Source organism: Phaethon lepturus, unplaced genomic scaffold (genome assembly GCF_000687285.1).
Source record: "Phaethon lepturus isolate BGI_N335 unplaced genomic scaffold, ASM68728v1 scaffold25796, whole genome shotgun sequence".
NCBI classification, from domain to species: domain Eukaryota; kingdom Metazoa; phylum Chordata; class Aves; order Phaethontiformes; family Phaethontidae; genus Phaethon; species Phaethon lepturus.
Window position 1 is genome coordinate 2286 of NW_010548635.1, and position 20144 is coordinate 22429.

General features: G+C 36.0%; 3 protein-coding genes across 3 annotated transcripts; 1 reads left to right on the forward strand and 2 right to left on the reverse strand.

The window, feature by feature from the left end:
* Positions 1–1370: 1370 nt before the first annotated feature.
* SLC25A3 (solute carrier family 25 (mitochondrial carrier; phosphate carrier), member 3) lies at positions 1371–6609 on the forward strand (the record flags this gene model as incomplete). The annotated part of the gene is made up of 6 exons (XM_010290042.1): positions 1371–1492; positions 4111–4290; positions 4408–4589; positions 5297–5469; positions 6043–6153; positions 6271–6609. Coding segments are annotated over 6 exons (929 nt in total), but the record flags the coding sequence as incomplete, so codon positions are not given.
* A 6010-nt stretch (positions 6610–12619) lies between these two features.
* On the reverse strand, positions 12620–13303 carry LOC104623074 (inhibitor of nuclear factor kappa-B kinase-interacting protein-like). The gene has a single exon (XM_010290043.1). The coding sequence runs from the start codon at positions 13301–13303 to the stop codon at positions 12620–12622; it is 684 nt and encodes a 227-aa protein (XP_010288345.1).
* Positions 13304–16111: 2808 nt separating this feature from the next.
* On the reverse strand, positions 16112–19793 carry LOC104616373 (inhibitor of nuclear factor kappa-B kinase-interacting protein-like). The gene is made up of 3 exons (XM_010290041.1): positions 19600–19793; positions 17844–17961; positions 16112–16936 (listed from the first exon to the last, which is right to left on the reverse strand). The coding sequence occupies exons 1-3, from the start codon at positions 19791–19793 to the stop codon at positions 16112–16114; spliced, it is 1137 nt and encodes a 378-aa protein (XP_010288343.1).
* Between the last annotated feature and the right edge of the window lie 351 nt (positions 19794–20144).

The following is a 20144-nucleotide window of genomic DNA, read 5'->3' on the forward strand; positions in this document are numbered from 1 at the left end:
TTATACTGGAGTAACACCACTAGAGGTAATAGCAAAAGAACATAGATTATCCCTTTCTATTCTGGGGAATATTTTCTACATGGTGTATTGTTTTCTATATGCTTATTCAGTGTATTCTTTTACTTTTGCTTATATATTGAAAATGTTAGGCATAGTTAAGCATAGTAGCAGAACTGTGCTGCTGCTATGTTATGCTTATTTTATACTGTTGTTTGTAAACTTAAGTGTTTTCTGGTTGCACCTAATCATACTCACTGTAGCTTCTTCAAAAACGGAAGAAGGAAACTGATTCTTGTTTTTCAGCTCCAGTAACTTTGCTCTGTTGGAATTTGTGAAAATCAATAACTTGCTCTTTTAAGACTGGATAGTTTTATACACAACACTGTATGGAACAGTGCAAATGAAATATCCCCTGATTAAATATGATCTGAAAGATTCTTTAACAAACCTTGTTTATGAGCATTGAATGTGATGATTAATTTAATAAAATTCTGCAGCTTCATTAAACAAGCTGTATAAATCTGAGGTTCTGTATTTGAAAGAAAAAAAAATCTGTGTAAAGAATCCAAAAAAATTCCTGAAAATATATCTGTATAAAGAAAAATGCAACACTGATCTTATAGACCTGCGTGGTCTACGGAACTTGCACTATCACAGAATATTTAACCAACGAAGCTTTGTCTCCAGGATACTAGAGAAGCACTCTTCTTGCTTAATTAATTCCTTGATATAATAAAATGTTAGATGTTGCAACTTTGAGTCATAATTTCTACTAACAGCTTCTGAGATTCGTTTCTATGTTTTATGTGTGCCATGAGTTAAAACTTGACTGTTTCTTCCATTCTTTTTTGTTTTGAAGGAACAAACTCAATTTGGAAGGCCTAGAATTAAATCTTCTCCCTCCAAAATGTGTTAATTCCCTTGCTTTGAATTGTTTTTTGGTATAATGTACAGTTGAATAAATATAGTGTGGGAGATTATTTCAATTTAAAACTTCTGAGAAGGTAGCACTCAATTGTTTCTTTCTGACCTTTGTTACCATTTATGATTGCTCATATATATGTAATTTTTTTCAATTAACTAGAATACAGCTGTGCATATGGCTCAGGCAGATTCTTTATGCTTTGTGGACTTGGTGGGATTATTAGCTGTGGAACAACACATACAGCACTGGTACCTCTCGACCTGGTTAAATGCAGAATACAGGTTTGTTCTGCACGTTGCTATGTGGTGACATTGACAAAGCATGTTTAGTGTGGTATAATTAATCTACTAATGAATTGGAGGCATAACCTATCCCCTGGACACCATTGTCCAACAGTGCATGGAGTTTATGTAAAAGCATGGTGTGTCTTTATTTTTTGCTGCAGAATACAGTTGTGAATATGGCTCGCTCAAGTTTTATGCTCTCTGTGGCGTTGGTGGGGTCCTAAGTTGTGGCCTGACACACACTGCTGTTGTACCTCTGGATTTAGTGAAATGTCGTATGCAGGTTTGTATTAACTTAAACATTTCTTAAACTTTTTCTCTATGTAGCCAGCATATTAAGAGTTTACAGCAGGGACACAGTCTTTTCTGCATGACAGGAAGTGAGTAAACTTGAATGCTACTTTATCAAGTCTACTGCTGTGAGACTAACAAAATACAACTTTCAAAAGAAGCAGAGGCATTTAGGATAATCTGGATGAATTATTTTTGATTACCTTTAAGGTGCATTTAACTGACTATATTTGCAAAAAGGCACCCACCACAGTGTTAACTCTTTGCTCTCTGGTAGGCTATCTAGCACTATTTGTGTGCTTTTGGAGGAAGGAAATTGTATCTTTGGTGGTTTGAAGGTCTACGGCTTTAGCCTGGAGTGACATGCATGTATAATTTGATCCATTAACATTGTGTGTGTCACTGCATGGCTTATGGATTGGACACTTTCTAATGATGCCACTTTGAATAGAATGTGTAAAACTTGAAATGGTACTGGTAAGGCCGTCAGTGCTTGTGGCTAGTTCCCTTGAAGTGGTTCTTGATTGAACTGAAAGGAGTGTTGTCACATTGCACTTAATTTGTGATACCAGCTTCTGCATTAAAATAATCTAGTGAACAGCCATGGATAAAAACATACTAATGCATTTATTCAGGCAAATCTGTGCCTCAAGAATGAAGCAAATTAAAGCACACTTCTAAATTTTTGGAAATAGAGTAGTTAATGACTTCCCTGTTGCATAGGCTGACACCAGTTATAAAAGTGGTGATTTTGTAATGACAGGACTCCTGAAATCAGGAGGGAACTATGAATTAGTCAGACCGACTAGTCATGCTAGGAGTACTACAGTACGCTTCAAAATTTAATTCTTCTGGAAGACCTCTATTTAGCATTCTTTACAAGAGAGGCTTTTTCACATGCTTGAGAACACCTGAAATCCTGGTCTCAAACTAGTAATTCTGTAACACACTGGACAAACACAGGGTGCATCAAATGAGGGCAACATGCTGCTTTCTGCAAAATTTGCATTGAGACCAGGCTAACCATGTAGGAATTCCCTATTTCTACTAGTAGGGAATAGCTGTAGCTGAGTGTGTTTTATTTCTGAAAATGTAGCTTAAGTGCACTCTTCTGTTGTTGCGGACTTCAGGATTGATAGCTTGATTACCCATGCCTAAGGTTGAATTTCCTGAGAAGGAGACTGATTATGGGTAAAGAGGACAGCACCTTAATCTGACTGCAAATTAGGTTAATGGGCAGAAGGCCTGAGAGCTGTACAATGCTGCATATACAACTGTGAGCAAGGCCTCATGCTTCCCAGGCTTCAACTGCTTGGTAGGTATGTTAAGCTTGGGCTACCAGTCCTGGGCTACTTCTGTGCTAAGGGTGGTGATACTTCTTCCCCTTCCTTCTCCAGCACTTAGAGGAAGGTGCGAGAGGATGGTTCCATGTGGATTCCAGGTGTGACCTTGTAAAACCTGCCAGCATTTATTGCTCTACAGAGCATGTTACTAATCCTTCCTAGATTCTTCAGGAAGAAAGCTGTCGCCTGCCCTCTCATGTCTTTTTAAGAGAGGTCACCTTTTATGTAGATGCTAATTAAGCATGGTTCTGACATGAACATAGTCTCCTTTTACAGTGCCTGATTAAATACCCATTTTTCTGAAATCTGAATGTTTTAAAATTGACATGTTTAGGTGAAATAGTTCTCAAGTAGGTTGTTGCCAGACTGCAAGACAAAGTATCATTCACTGCAGGTTAGCATGCATGTCCCATAGCTCTTTCTGAAAGCTTTGCTTGACTTCTGATTTTGTATCTTCCTCCTTATCCCTCTGAGGAAATGTTGGATGATGTCAAATATGAAAAGTAACAGTGTGATGTGACTTAAAATTTGTCACAATGACCTGTTTAAGAATTTCTGTTAAATGGTGTCCTTTCACATGAAACAAAATTATTAAAGTTGGTCTTTTTTAATTTCTGATGAGTTATTAATGAAATCTCACTCAGTTTTGTGTGCAGAAAATATTTTGTATGTAGCCTTTATTGTGAAGTCAAAGTACAAGCATAGAAGTTCTTGAGTACTCTTCGATCTGCTTTGCTCTGTCTTAGTCTGACTGTGTTAAGGGATCAAACTAACAGTGGACAAATAACCTTTACTGATTAAGAATCAAGTGAATTGTCAGGTTTGGTTTGTGGTGACACTTGAGTGTACATAGGTGTGAGCTGTAGAGTGGATGAGATTTCTGAGAAGCTGTCGAATTTTTAAAGAATCTGATCTAAACATAATTATACCCGTGTACTACTGGCGGTGTTAGAATAGTGATTTCAGTAATTCTTTTTGATATAGAAAGTCATATTGTTAATTTGGAGAATAAATGTAAAGCAAAATTCAAACAGTCTGGTGGTTCCTGAGTATTGAGGAACATATTAGCTGTTAAAATAAGTTAGGATTTGAGACTAGCAAGTAGCAATTACAGTTGTTAGAGTAGCCTTGTGATGAGTACATAGTCTATCCAGGGAACCTTAGGAAGCCAGCTGTATGAGGAATTCAAGAATTTTATATTTTTGATGGGGGTGTGAGAAGGGAGATAGTGAGCTGTATCAAGCAATTAACTCTCTATTTTGTTTAGGTTGATCCACAAAAATACAAGAGTATCTTCAATGGATTTTCAGTGACTGTCAAAGAAGATGGCGTTCGTGGCTTGGCTAAGGGATGGGCTCCAACCTTTATTGGATATTCCATGCAGGGGCTTTGTAAATTTGGTTTCTATGAAGTTTTCAAAATCCTATATGGCAACATGCTGGGAGAGGTAAGCCTTAAGATATATAGCATGAGGCTGTATATCTGCAACATAATAGTATGAGTAATGCAGATACTGACAAAAGCACAATTCATTAATAAAAATGTGTGTTTAAATTCACTTCAGGAAAATGCATATTTGTGGCGTACTTCACTATATTTAGCTGCATCTGCCAGTGCGGAGTTTTTTGCAGACATTGCTCTGGCTCCAATGGAAGCTGCTAAAGTTCGTATTCAGACACAGCCTGGATATGCCAACACTCTGCGGCAGGCTGTACCTAAAATGTTTGGAGAGGAAGGCATCTGGGCGTAAGTATCTCTTGATTTTAATTTTTAATCAGGTTCTTGATGTTGAGTATTTTTTCCTAATGAAAGACTGTTGCTAAAACTAATTTTGCCTTTAGCTTATAATACTTCTTTGTGTCTGTATTTTGAGATAACAGCTTAACATACTTCAGGGAATCTGTGCTGAACTGACTGTTAATTCCACATGCTCCTTAGATCCATCTTTGTGAGTATCTTTGTGCTGCGTTCTGCTAGATAACTTCAGTTTCTAGCAGTTCCAGTCAGAGATACTCAGCAACTTTTTGGTTGTACAGTCAAAGATGCTTGAGTCATTGGCATGTAAGAGTAATATAACTGCATGTTAGCTTTCTGTTCTGATAGAAGTGGCTGTAAATATACATGTCATTTATCACTATCGGGACTTGGCTGGTATGCAGACATGAACCTTACTGCACTTGTATTAATACTGCATTACTGCAATGCACCGTGATCTGAAAAGTGACTACAAAACCAGCTGTGCAGCGTAGGGGTTAGGTAAGTTATAATTTATGTTGCTGTTTTAAGGGGATAATAAAAGTTAAATTTCTCTTCTGTAGGTATTGAGACACTTAAGCCTTACAGTGTCAGTATTTAGAAGTTGTATTCCCAATAGCAACAATAGGTTTTCAAGTGAGAGATGTACCTTAAATACTGGAGAAAATGAAACTGAGTTTTTCTGTTCTCTGTTTAAGTTTCTATAAAGGTGTTGCTCCACTATGGATGAGACAGATTCCATACACAATGATGAAATTTGCCTGCTTTGAACGTACGGTTGAAGCTCTCTACAAGTATGTTGTACCCAAGCCGCGAAGTGAATGTACAAAAGGAGAACAGCTGGTAGTCACATTTATTGCAGGCTATATTGGTAAGGAATCTTTTAAGTCCTACACTTCATTAATGGACGACTGCAACTCTAGAAGCCTTTTCAAAATACGAAATACATGTAACTAGAATGGGAGAATTTATAACTTCAGAATATGCAGGGGAAAGAGCTATATTCAATCTTTAAGTGGAAAATGGGTCTGTAGTAGGACAGTACTCTAACTGTTTCTATGTATTCCCAATGATAATGTCCAAGTTTAGAAACTGCAGCCTATTTCACTGAAGGAAAAAAAAAAACCCAAAACTTAGATCTTTGCTAGGCTGGGGAAAGTTAGAGGAAGGGGAGAGAAATCTGGATGGAAAGGGAATTTTCAATATGCAAAGATTCAGAAGGAGTTTTGTTTTAGCAGAAGGGGTGCTGCAACAGCAGAACTGAGGTGTTTTCTAATATTCACATCACGTTATAAGTATGTATCTGCTGTCCTTTTAGGATACCAGGAGGCTTGACATAACTTCTGTGCAATTTATTAGGTGTGGTTTCAGTTGGTTGTACTTAATGTATGCAGTAAAGGTACAGCTAAACCACCACAGAACTAATGTCAAATTATTCTTTCAGCTGGTGTGTTCTGTGCAATTGTTTCCCATCCTGCCGACTCCGTGGTGTCTGTGTTGAACAAAGAAAAGGGCAGTTCTGCTTCACAGGTTCTTATGAGGCTTGGATTCAAAGGTACATCCTTACTTTCATGTATTTTGGATCAAGTGGTTGTGGTATTTTGTGTTTAGGGGAGGATTTTTTTTTTCCCTGGCTTCCTAAGCTGCTCATGCTTTATGTTTTGCTCTACAGGTGTATGGAAAGGTCTGTTTGCCCGTATCATTATGATTGGTACCCTGACTGCACTACAGTGGTTCATCTATGATTCTGTGAAGGTTTATTTCAGACTTCCTCGTCCACCTCCACCTGAAATGCCAGAATCTCTGAAGAAGAAGCTTGGTCTAACTGAATAGACAACTCATGGACTGACTATGCTGGCTGTCCCAGTGATGAGTTTCATGTAAACTTTTATATATTTGACTATGTAGAAAACAAACTATATGATGTCATTATTGGCTGTGCTCTCATCCCATATGAGGGTTTTAAATTCTACCACTGTCATTGCCTGAAATAAATGAGAAACAGAGTGCTTAGTGGTCTGTTTACTACTGCATATGTAAGCTTCATTTCATAGCAGCAAATACCTCAAATACCTCCCCCCCCAAATCAAAAATTAACCTATTCTACACTTTAAGAACTAGAAAATGATGAAACAATTGTAACAAAAATAGACTTTCACTATTTCCAGAGAAGTGCTAAGACCCTATCCTTGCAGAACGGCAGAAACTAACTGCAGTTCTATGCACTTTGGGCCACTGTTTTATTTGCCTGTAATAAGCTGTTACTGTAGAATAGCTGAACTCCTGAACGTCTGAGATGAGACTGCAGCCTGGTGGGGTATCCTGGTCATAGTATCTGTCTTCTCCATAGGGGTAAAAGGAACCTTATACAGATTAGAGCCATTTCTGCTTTGGGATGGTCATCCCAATGTAACTAACTTACGCTTACTTGACTCATTTCTTCTGTTGGCTTTGAACTGCACCAAAGAATTTGGTCCTTTTGGTTGCACTGTGGAATTAAACTGTAGCTGCTACTTTAACAAAAGAAAAGCTGGTGTTAATAAGATTCTCAAAGATATCTCACCACTAAAAGCTTAGGTTTACAGTGAAATAAAAATGGCTTGCCTCTTACTGTAGTTGAACAAACTTGTGAGCTTTCCCTTAGTTTGTTGTTGTTTTCTGAATTAGTTTAACTGTAATGCTGAGTTTTGGTTGAACCAAATGCACTTCTGCAGCACAAGAAGCCTTTTATTTTTTTTTGGCCTTACTTGATGTGAAATAAAAAAATCTAGGCTCCTAGGCATGCAAGAGGAGACACATGCAGTGTTTTGTTAAGGCAGTGAAATTGTTTTTTCCAGAATCTGTTTTTACAGAAAGGTGAGCATGCTGCCTTCTGTGTTCTGCCTGTTCAAGAACCCACAGTTGATAATCACATTGAGAAAAATCCAGAAAAATGCCTAATGGATTATAAAGCCTTCACCATACCCAGTACTGCTTTGTTAAGAGCTGGAGCATAAGTGTCTCTTGTGCAAAACTGTTTGGATATGCTGCCTTTCAGCATGTGATCTGATGATGTTCAACTTGGCTTAACATTCATGTATATTGTACTTGCTCCTTCTTCATTGTGTCCTCTAGAGTCAAAAGGACAATTAAAGCAGGTGCCATTGGAATAGCATAAAGAATACTGACTGCTGCATCTCACTGGAGTCTGATGCTCCTGATAGCATTTTACATAGTGTTGAGCATCTCGCCCCCTGGGAAAACCCTCCAACTTCCAAGATTTTGGATGGGTAGGCTAGACAAGCTGAGCCTTATTTTGAATTGCTATCTTTCAAAATGTGGAGTAAAATCTAAAACTGCTCTATTTCCCTGTCTCCGTGACGCTAAACTTACTCTCAGAGTGTTTGTTATCTAACTGCATTATACAGCAAAGTCAAGTTCTGTAAGTCATTTTAAGTCAAAGAAGGCATTTTTTAAGTACTTTGGTGTTGAATTAAATCTATTTCACAATACAAGTACATACATCTTGTTGCCCTGTCATGAGTGGGAAGCTTTGAAATTGTTTAACAAATCATTAGATGCTTTTAAGAGCTTCCTTGGAGAAAAGCATTAACTGTGACTTGATCTTGTATCCAGACCACTGATGTTAAATCAGCTATTGAAGTTAACTTTTATATGTGGTTCATCTTTTTAGAAAAAGCAGTATCACTTTTGTATACTGAATAGCATTGTTTCTGTAAAGGTGTGTTTTAACTTGGTAGACTTGTCTTTTGTTTGCTCAAAACAAAAATACACAAAGTTCCTTCTAATCCTGGGAAAGTGAAACACTTTTGTCAACTTTTAAGGCTGGCAGAAGAGCGAGACAAACTTGGCTCATGCAGTGAGGTAGTCTGATTGTCAAGTAATCCAATGATAAGCTAAATTTCTCAAGACTCTTTCTTGTCATTCTATGTATGGAGCAAAATCATGCCATTTTTCTCTAGGATTGGGTTACCTTTGTGCAGCTGTTCTAAATATATGCAGTAATAAGAGAATCTTAAATCCATTTTATTACTGTTCAAGGTTAGACCTGAAACTTTTTAAAATGCTCAGATAATTTTATCTGAGATAGGACTACAAAGGGCAGCTAGCTGTTCCCCTTTTTCTTCTGCAACTGGGAAAGGGAAAATATCCTTAGTGCTACTCCCAGTGTTGTGTTCCAGTGGCAAAACCCAGAGGGGGAGAGAATTGCCTTGCAGCTGCTGACTTCATTGATGTTCAGCCATAGGCTTCAGATGCTTGAGATGAAGAGGTTTAATGTACAAAATGCTATTGCTTGAAGGGTCACCCACTGAAATGTTACATAGGCTTCAGTGGGAAAACTAGTATTAAAATACATTTAAAAGGCAACTTTGTCATGGATAACTGTGCTTTGTAGCATGATGTGTGGTATGTTTTCTGAAAGTGGAGAAGATGAGGCAGGGGAGCAGTGGTGCTATTGTGCTTTCATTGTAAGGAAATTCCCATATTGAAAAGGAGCACTCCATTTTGAACCAAGTATAATCTAGATAACTCTAGACCAGTCACTAAACCCAAAAGTGCTTTGTAAAACATTGATCATGTATATGCTGCTTGTGTATATTGTTTTATGACGGGGAAAACATCCTTTCTTGCTATTACTGGAGCTGAGATCAGCTTTCTGGTTTAAAGCATACTGCCTGTATAAATTTGGAATAGCAGCTACATTCACACCTTGTTTGTATCAGATTGTACTACAGATCAAATGTGCCAATACTTGCCGAAATGCTTGTTACATATCATTTAAAAATGGGCTGTAATAATACAAATAGTTGTAATTCATTTACATTTCTACATATAATTATGTAGTTCACAGTGAAAAGAATAAACATCCTGCTTTTTTTATAGCAAAGATGAGTACCTTGGATAGCTGAGCTTAGTAGCTATGTGGCCTTGCTGCAGGATATGGTTTTTGTGAGTTGAGTGATGTGGGAGAAGGATGTTGCTAGCATAAGTTCCTTGGCTGAAGTTATGTTCCGGTGTCTAAAAGTAGATTTTAACATGTTTGGATTACCTTGCTTGTGTCACTTTTCAGCACTGATCACAATGCTGTTGCTGTTTTGTTTTTCCCGTGAAAGTTGCTGGCTAGAATGTAATTGGCCAGTTCTGTACCTGCAGACTAAGCCAAGATGTCCTGAGTATCACTACAGGTTGGGCTGCATGGGATGATATGTTTTAACTAGCATAACTTATTTTCATTACTACCTGACTTTCTCAATCGCTTAATAAAATTGCAGAGAGTATCATTGAGTACCCCTAGGAAATGAACTGAGGGGTTCTAGTTTTACTGAGCTGACATGTGCTCTGCTGGTGAGGTTGGTAGTCTGCTTTAAATGTATGGAAAATACCTTACACTCTGCCTTTTCCACTGTAGAAAGAGTTTTGACTCTGTCCATAGACCACTGTAATTACAAAGCAACTCCAAACATTTCATTTAATATTTTGGTACAGTGGAGGTGTGTGCTTGAAAGGCAGATGAAGATTTGTAATACCTGTGCAGGTTATGGGAGAATTACTGATCGCTCACCTTACTTCTGAGGATAATACAGTGTCTGTGTAAACTTTAGATCCAGATTTTTATTTTGAAAATTTTTTTTTTCCAAGTAAACTCTATCTCTGTGACAAACTTTTTCTCTCTTGCTGGTAACAGAGTTTCTGAAAGGATCATGATACTTTGGACCTGCACTTCCTGGGAAGGAAGGGTGGGTGGTCTGCATACATCTATGGATGAAGTGAAATAAATGGCTCTGTAACATTTTTTGCGCAGTTAACTCCCCATGGGAACCATGAACAAGACTGTATACTTGGCTTTTCACTGGTAGATGAGTTCTAAGATTTGGAGGTGGTTCATTTGGCGGTTGAAAGTGAAACCACCGGTTGTTTATCCTGGCTTATTTTGTGGTTACTGTTCCAAAGAAAGTGTGTGCTCTTTTCATCTAGAAAGATCTCTGCTGTGTCAAGACTTGTCTGATGAACTGTGGAGCATATTTTCCACTTCTCTACACTTGTGTAGATAGTGCTCTGCTGGCTCTCCATTTCTACTTCTCCAGATTTTCACTGGTTACTGACTACAAATGATACATCATAAAGTTGAAAACAAAATAAATTATAGCCCATGATGCAATTAAACTACTGATAACTGTTAACTGCATCATGTGGGCCATAGTGAAAGATGCATAGGATAGATTTCTCACACAGCTGTATCAGTGTTCTTTTGGTAGCCATGTCTATTGTGCCAGGTGCTCTCCTTGACGCGGCTAGCATGAGCTTGCACACAAACAAAAAAACCCAGGGATTGGTGAATTCAGTGAATTCCAGGCTTTAATATACAAATTAGATATATTTACTAGGAAAACCCCAAACTTTTACAGTGTATGTTTCATGTATGTATGCTTTGTTTCATGTATGATAGCATGGATGGTCATTCTGGATGTTCTTTAATTTTTCTGTTTCCTTCAACTGCCATTTGGTTATTTTCAGGGGCTTGCTTATGAACTATGTGAAAGAGCAAAGGAGCACTGGTTGGTAAATAGTATCTGTGGATGCTTTGTAGGAAAACTTGTCTTTTGACAAGTTTATTCTTGCAGTCTGTCATGGGGATTGGAAGGAAGTAATAGAAAATTGGAGGTAGAAATGGACCCATACGAAAAAGAGGAAAACGATGAAATGAAGCATTTATTGTTGACTGAGCGCAATGAAGCAAGCAAGGTACGGACGACTAGCAACATGAAGCAGCCAAAAGATACAGAATGCTAAATGAGGATGACAGTAGTGAGGGAGAGGAATAATTATATCTGCCATACACTCAAGAGTCTAGCAGCTCCAAGATGTTCAGGTATGACCCACTAAACAAGTTATAAAGCCCTTACTGTCTGCTTATACTTCTTGATATCATTTCATTTATAGGGATTTTCTTAACTGCTGTATGTCCTATTTATTGTACTTTTCCCTCTTTCCTCTGCTAAACCCATTCCCATTATCTTGTTACTTCAGTCTACCACATACTGTGTTTTCAGATGTCTCAGATCTCTTTAAACTCTTGCTCTCCACTGCAGAAATACTGCCAGTGGCTGTTACCAGTCTATAACCTTTTGGGACCTAAGTAGCTCCTCTTTGCTAATTCTGCAGCTCACTATACTATTTTACAGGCTAAGAAACAATGGATGAATAACACTTCAAATTCCTGAACAGAGACCATGACACTGTGAGAAAGCCATCAAGAGGGTTAGTAGGTCTTTCAAAGCATTGTTCCCATCTGTGTTTTAAAGATTAACAGTGCTGCACAGTAGTTATGATTTACAATTATAAAGCCTCACAGAAAACTTTACACAAATTATTTCATCTAAAGGTGTGACAAACTTTTTGCAGGGCATCAGCAATATTCATGGGCATTGCTTTCTTCACTGCATTTACCTCTTTAAATATTATTTAAAAAAAAGGAAAGTGCCATAGTTTCAAAAAATCATGGCATGAATATATTGAGACAAATATTAAATTGCTACTGCAGTTTGACTAACTCTTGTTTATCTGGAAACACAATTTTATTCCTTCCTTTGGAGCAGGAAAGGAAAGCTGAAGATCTGTCAGCCTTGGGTCCTGCTTTCTTCATGAAAGCAAACTCTAAAGGTAAGAACAACATTTCATGCCTTAACACTGTTTTATTATACAAAACAAACAATTTATTAAATACAGCATCTGTCATCCTTCAGAAAGACAAATACCTGCACAGAGACATGTTTTTTGCTCACATTATAGCTTGTCCCTTGAAATCAGTATGACTTCTTTCTGTCCTTTCCAAAGGAAGAGGATGAATCTAGTTAAGCATTGGTGAGCTTCTAAACAAAGTCTTTAAATGTTGTCTGTCTTAGTACTACACATGATAGAGTTAACACTCCTCAAGCGCTACTATTCTTGAGGCAGTGACATTTCACAGTGATCAATTCATGTCTGAAATCTTGGTTATTTCATCTTTCATATATTTGATCTCAGTTTGAACTCGTTAGATTGGCCAATTTCTCTTTTAGTAAAGCAATTTCCTTCTCCCATCGTAATACATCCTCCACTAATCTTCCTATTCTCAGTGTTAGGTCATTTATTAATGGCTCCAAGATGACAAAATCCTTTTTAAGTTTGTACATCTTAGGTTTTAAATCATTTGCAAATGTAACAGTCTTCAGAACTTTTGCTCTGTCACCTTCGAGATTCAAAAGTCTACCCGAATGCTTGTTAAAATCACTCCTTAGCTCAGATAATGCTGTCTTAATTTGCTCAATTTTTCTTGTGTTACTGGATGCCAAGCTTTGTAGTTTTGTACTTCGGTCGATGCTACTGGTAAGCAGGTCACCTAGATTTTTTACTGTCTTCTTTTCACCTTTTTCTACTTTATCTTCCAGTGTTTGCAAAGAATCTGTCAACGCAGTCAGATCTGAGACTAGGCCTGAAATGCGCCTTATGTCAGTTTTTACTGTCACAATAGTCAAAGTTATGTTTTTTGCTACAGAAGCTACATTCTGTTCAGCACTTGAAACTGCGTGAAAGAGAGTTGTTAAATTCTTCTGCAGTTCTTCTTGTTTTTTAATTATACTGCTAGACCATGTTTTCATTGTATAAATATCTTTCTCCAGATGTTTAATGTGAGAAATTGTTTGAAGATCTTCCAGCTGTTCCATTAAGTTCCAAGTCTTTTCACACTAGAGGGATACAAAGAAAAATATTTGACAAGATTTCTAGCTTAACAACTCACAAATTAAAGCTATACTCTAATGAAATATCTCAGTATTCTGATATTGAGCACAAACCCGTTTTAGGAAAGAAACTTCTGTTGCAATAGAACAAAAAATTTCATTTTTTTCCTTTCAGCATACATACTCAATTCATGCTACTTTTTCTATTACAACAAAAATGACAGGAAGGTGCTATATGACTTTCCAGCATGATCTCCAAAAACAGTGCCATCAAATGCAATCTTCTGATTTACTGAAATTTTTATATTAAACCTATACCCTGCATGATCCAGAAAGACACATGTAGGACAATATTCAGAAACATTTGAGAGAGATTAAGAATTCTTAAAAACTCTCTTGTATAAAAATAATGGACCACAATAACTGATGTGTTTTTATTTGGTAATCATAACATGTATTTTCTACTCTTTTTCTATTCTATTTCATAGAAGAAAAAGCCAACAGAATTAGGCATGGTTCCCTTTTGTTTAAATAACCACCAAAATACTTTACAGGAAGAACATTATTTAAATAGTCTGCCTCCATAAAAGCTACATTAATGAAGGAACACTCATGCTATTGTTCGATTTTTGGCTAAATTTGCTAGTTCACTTTTTTGACTTTATAACAATTGCTTCTTGGTTTTCAAATTTGAGAAGAAAGGAAAATACCTGAGTGATACTACCCTGTTCAATCCCCAATGAGTCAGTGTAGAACTTGGAGAGGAAAAAAAAACACTAAATGGGCAAGCTGAAACACATTCTAAGAGGCTATAATTAGTTTCATACTAATCCTTTTCTTGAAACTAATAGTAAGAATATTATGAAAGAAACAAATATTTTTAACTTTCTGGTAGTGTTGGTCATTTCTCACTAGCACAGAACTGTTTACTCAAAAACAAAATACCAAAATTTAGCTTGTGGAGAGTTGTACTTGTTTCCTAGTTAATGCCCTCTAAGGATGAGGGTCTCCTGTTCAATCATGTGTACTTTCAGCAGGGTTGAGGTTGATGAAAGACATTAAACTGGGGAGCATACCACTGGCAATGTAGCCACCCTTCCCCAAAAATACACAAAGTAGAAACACACTTGTGAAAAGTACTTAAACATTTTTGTATAGGCTAGTATTTCTTAATGGAACACTGAAGTATTTATTCTGTACATTTTCTGGAGGAGCAGTTTATTTTTAATTAGATTATGCATCAGGACAGAGCAATCCACTACAATATATTTTTATTGTATATGACTGTAAACAAACACAAATATATACATAAGTAATAAGTATATGAAACTGAAAGACTTAATAACATTGAGAAATGCTGGTTTAATAGCCTCTTGAATGGCAGCATTAACTGTCTAGTGAAGATTTCAGTAGAGTTCTATATAAATGAATGTACAAAACCAGAATAATTTAACCTAAGCCTCATTAAGTCATAAATGTTGTGGGTTCATACTGTCTCCTAAACAGTCTCCTTTCCCGAGTTCAGAAATCAGGAATTGGAAATTATCAATACATAAGTCTGTAGACACAAATTTATGGTGGTCCCAAGATCGAAATTTTGCTGAACAGCTACCAGACCTATTGGGTACAGGTACTTACCTGTGTAAGTAGATCTATTAGACCTATGGATAAATTAGATATTCCCTGCCCCCAAGTACATAACTCCATGGCCTTCATTAATTGCTTTTACAGCTCTTGATTCACCAAGTTCCCAAAAGTTTGGGAAACTGTGTCAGTGACATTTTTTTTCCCCTTTGAAATGCAAAGCAGTAACAGATATGTCACGTAATGCCTAACAGAGAACATTCTACTGAAGGAAAGGTTAAAACTTGTTCCTAACAGCACCATAGCAAACAAACATCCCACCCCCCAAAAAACCCCAAACTAATACAGTGACTGATCACACCAAACTTGCAAATTAAATAACAGAGGAATCTAACAGCAGTATCTGTTCATAAGAACTTCAATCAGTATGTTGTCCAATGACTTCAATGGCAGAACAAAACTATACCAGTGATTTATAGAGTTTGAAAAGGCTGGAAATGAGGTCTGAGGAGGGTATTTGCATGCAGTCAAAGAAATAAAAGATAATAGCAGCTGCTATGAAACCCCCTGCATGTAAATACCAGTACAAGAGAAGGTTCTCAGTAAGGGGTGCTTTACTAGTGCTTTCTGTAATGCAGTTCTATGTAAGCTTCAGCTGTTAAAATGTAGTTAGCGCTTTCCTGCACATAACAGAATATGTAGATCCCAGTAACAACACTGACATTGAGAAGTCTGTACCATAAGCACAAAAACATTATGGTATATAATATATTAAAAGTGAGGTGCACGTATATCTGCCTAGAGCTGCTAACTTAATTGTTCATTGTGTTATAGTCTATGGACTTGTAATAAAAAAGTAAAAATATTTTTAAAAGTATTGAGAACTAAATATACATTTTATTCTGATGTCTCTGGTTTTGATTTTCATTTTCTTAAATCTAAATACTTTGCTTCAAATTCTGTTTTAATAAAAATGGTCTTTTAATAAATAAGATGAAAACAATCCTTGGTTTATTTAAGAAAATACTCCTTGTCTCCTCCAGCACAGTATTTCTTGTTCTCTATCCTCTTCATCGTAAGTTTGCCTTTCAGTGTGATCCAATGCCTAAATTGATGACAGTATTTCAGCTACCATTAACATATGTTGGAGTCACAGTATTTATAATAAATTAAAGCACTCTTTCATCAATGAAAACGCTAAATCCAAATTTACTTATCCCCATTCTGGTCATTTTCTAAGTTATAGCTTTCTAAAGTTATTTCTTTTGGTTTTGAAGGTACTTTTATGTCATGCACTACTTCTAAAACCACTACTTCATTTTGCACTTTCAGTATGTTGTCGTACTGTATGCCTTCAAGAACCTTTTGCATTGCCATTGTATCAGAAACAGTTTTCAGCATATCGTTTTCCAAAGTATATAGCTGTGTTGTCAAGTCCTCTATCTTTTTCTCCATACTTAGCAATTCACTTGATAATCTAAGAATAGAGTGAATAGCATTTTCAATTGTTGGCAAATGGGTTTTGCACTCTTCAATTTTAGGTTCATAGCTTGCAAGTTTCTGATTCAGGTCTGTGTCCTTGGCTACCAGACTATTCTGTTGTTCTTCTAGTTTTTCAACTGCCTTTGCATGTAAGTCCAACTTTTGTTCAACTCTAGAGAATTCATCATCTTCTTGCCTTTTTAGTGTTTTAATATTTCTGGCTGTACTGTCTTCCAAATCTCTTACTCTTTCTGAAAGGGATTTAATTCTTTGGTCAACTTCATTAATCTGGGAAGTAACTTCTGTATGTATGAACTTTGCTTCAGATTTTAAACCACTACTGTTTGTGTTCATTTCATCCAAACTTCTCCTCCAGGAATTTGTAATATTTTGGAACTTCTCATTAATGGTCTCCATCTTTAGAGAGAGAGTCTGTTCATTGTTCTGAGTATCATTTATGATGTTACGAAGAGAAGATATGTCCTGCTCAAACTCAGTCATCACAGAGATGGATGAGGCAGCTTCTTGTAGGATACTTTCAGAAGACTCAAGCTGCATTTATAACACAAAACAATGTCCACGTCTACATAACAAAAGAATAGAAAACCACTCACATTTATTTAACAAAGAATAAAGTCCCTTAGAAGCCACTTTACTTGTTACAAAGCTCCTATATCCTTTGTTTTCATATTTAATCTTTAAAATATTGTTGATTAACCTAGCATGAAAAAGTCACAGAAAAGGGTATGTTTGTTGTTGACTTTCTATAGAATACATGCCATTTTCTTCGTTGTCAAACCCTTATTTTCCATGGTGGTTTTGGGGTTGTTTTGGTTTTTTTTTTAAATATATCATACTACCTAAATCCCATGCAACATTTTGCAATCTGGAGTATATAAATATCCAAATTGCATCATGTATAAATGACATCAGTGCTAAACCAACATGACTGGCATAAGCTGTACTCCCATCATTAACTGTAAGATACAGGGGATAATTCAGCAGTCAGCCCAGCTTTCTACTTCATAATGTCACACAGAGATAAGAAAATAAAATAGCAATGAAAAAATATTGCTATCACTTCATCACATCTTTTATAGTATTAGAACAGGTCTACTACATAAAAATGTATTTTTCTTCGAATTCTAATATGTATATTAGAATTACACACAGAACAGTACTGTTAAAATGAAGTATGTCCATAAATGTAAGTTTTAAAAAATAGTTTAGTGTCTAAAAAATTAATACTAGGCTACAACCACTGTATTCACATACTTGAACAACAGTATGGATTGACATGTTTAGTCACATTAAATATTCTCCAAAGGCCTGTTTACAGGCAAGCAGAACACAATATGAAAATTTATTTTAAAACAGTCAGTTAAATTTAACTAAATAATAAATAACAACAAAGTAAAACAACAACAGCTGACTGCCCAACTAAGATGTTAATGATTACCTTTTCAGAAATTAAGTTAACTTTATTTTTCACATCCAGGAATTTTTCAGCTTCTTGCTGTAAGAAATTGTACTTTTTTTCCATATCAGCAAATTGATTTGACTGCTGAAATAGGAACCTGCAAATTACAAATAGATAAATAGTAAACATAACTACATACTTCACATATATCAAGTGTTCCAGGATCTGATTCACAGCAATCTGTTACTGCAGGGATTTGTGTTCACAGAATTTGCTAGATAAATGCATGAGAGAAAAAAAAAAAATTAGGATTTAATGAAGTTGATCTGTTTTCATACTGGAATTATCTTCCAGTAGAGGTGGAAAAATAAGGAAACATCCATAGGTGTGCTTTGTTTTTACACTGTATGCCATTCAAATGGGAAAAAACACCTGATAAAGCTGCTGACACAGGGAGGCCATTACATGCTTGTAATGCATTGCCTCACAATACATTTTATGGATAAACTGTTATTTAACTGGTGGAAGTAAAACACAAAAAAATAATTTGGACTTTATTGCAAAGCATCACAAAATCACGCATAGAAGCCTTTGGATTAAAAAAGGCTGGTTAACTCTGATGTTTAATTGTCACCATCCAAGAAGATACGGTGCATTGTGGCAAAGCTTGTATAGCTATTGTTATGATGATGCTAGCTTTGTGAACAGACAGTAGAGATCTCAATCCTGTACTTTTTATACATTCTAGATTCATTCACTATGAACCTGGGAGCTTTCTGAACTGTAAGCACTTTGTACAATTAGAAATGAAATGAGACAATCAAGCAAAAACCACTGAATTAAAATATTAATTTGAATCAATATTCTTTTTTAATCCCAAAACAAGGTTTATTGTAGACTATGCAGTGGTCCTCTCAGTAGTAAGTAATCTAGAACAATAAAGTTTGTTTAAAATACTTGTGCTTTCCTAAATTGGTATTTATTAGTATATTGAATAGCAATTAGAAGTATCAAAAGATCTACATTATTTTGTATAGATTAAGTTAAGCAATAAAAGCTACAATGCTAGCTATAGGTAGATAAAGGCAAAACAGACATAAATGGATATACATAAAACATAAGCAGAAGCATCACCAATCATTTTATTCTTCTATGTTGTTCTGTTTCTCAGAGATTTATAAGAACAAATTTTACCATAATTTTCAGATTTACATCTACAGTGTAATAATCTGGACTAATTTCTTGCACTAGAGTTCTGAGAATTTAATCACACTATTTCTGCATGAAGCTCAGTTTCTGATGGAACTAAGGTACTGAGACTGCTAAGATATTCTAAAACATCTTTGACAAAGGTATTTGACCTTTACTTGAAGACTTCACCTGATGAACAATTTACCACACTGCTGAGCAAATTATTTACAGAAAATTCTACTTTACTTCTACTGTTGAATTATTTATTACCTGCCAAATGAGCCTTGTTGTACTTATTGTCAGATTAAGTTGCTCTTCACAGTTTGATGTAGTCTCCAAAACAGCCATTTACAATTCATGAGCAAGGGACCTTTTAAACTTTCAACATGATAGAACAGAGAGCACTTCTATAATCCCTCACTGTATACCAATGTTTCTACGCTTGCAAATACTGCTATTCTTTTCTTGATCCTTCTAGCTTTAACAAGTTTCTAGTCACTTAAACCAAACACTATATTCAAATGTAACTAATCATATTGCTAGTGACTGAATATAGTACAGAACCAAAAGAAAATATTAAAATCCACTTTAGAGGGTTACCTACCAGGTCAGCACCAGGCAAGCAGCAAGGGAAATTATGATCAAGCTTGTCCGCAAGTCCATTGAAAAGGAACTCCAGTTACTGCTGGTCCTGGCACTTGCCAGCTTCCTACAATTACTGTGCTTCTCAACCTTCTGTGAACTTGCATTGGTCTCAGATGAAGAAATACCTTTTTTCCTCTGCTTAACTTCAGACATTTTGTGTTTTTAAAAAGTAGAAGCAAAAGAGAGAGCTAGGAAAAAACCAAAACCAAAAGCACTAGTTACTTCTAAACATCCCTAAATATAACCTTTTGCCTTTAGTTACACAAATACACCCCCAGAAATGTTTCCTTCAGTGGCTACTAAGTTTTCTAGTTGTGTGAAGTTTTGTAAAGTGTCATAATACTTTCATGAGACTTTGTGAAAATTTATTTTCTATACTATAGAGCACTGCTTTCATATTTTCTCAAACTGAACTGACTTTTCAAACTTTAGCTAATTTTACCTTCCCAGAAATATTTCATCTGTTGTACAATAAGTCCTTTAGAAGATATATTTATTTACAAA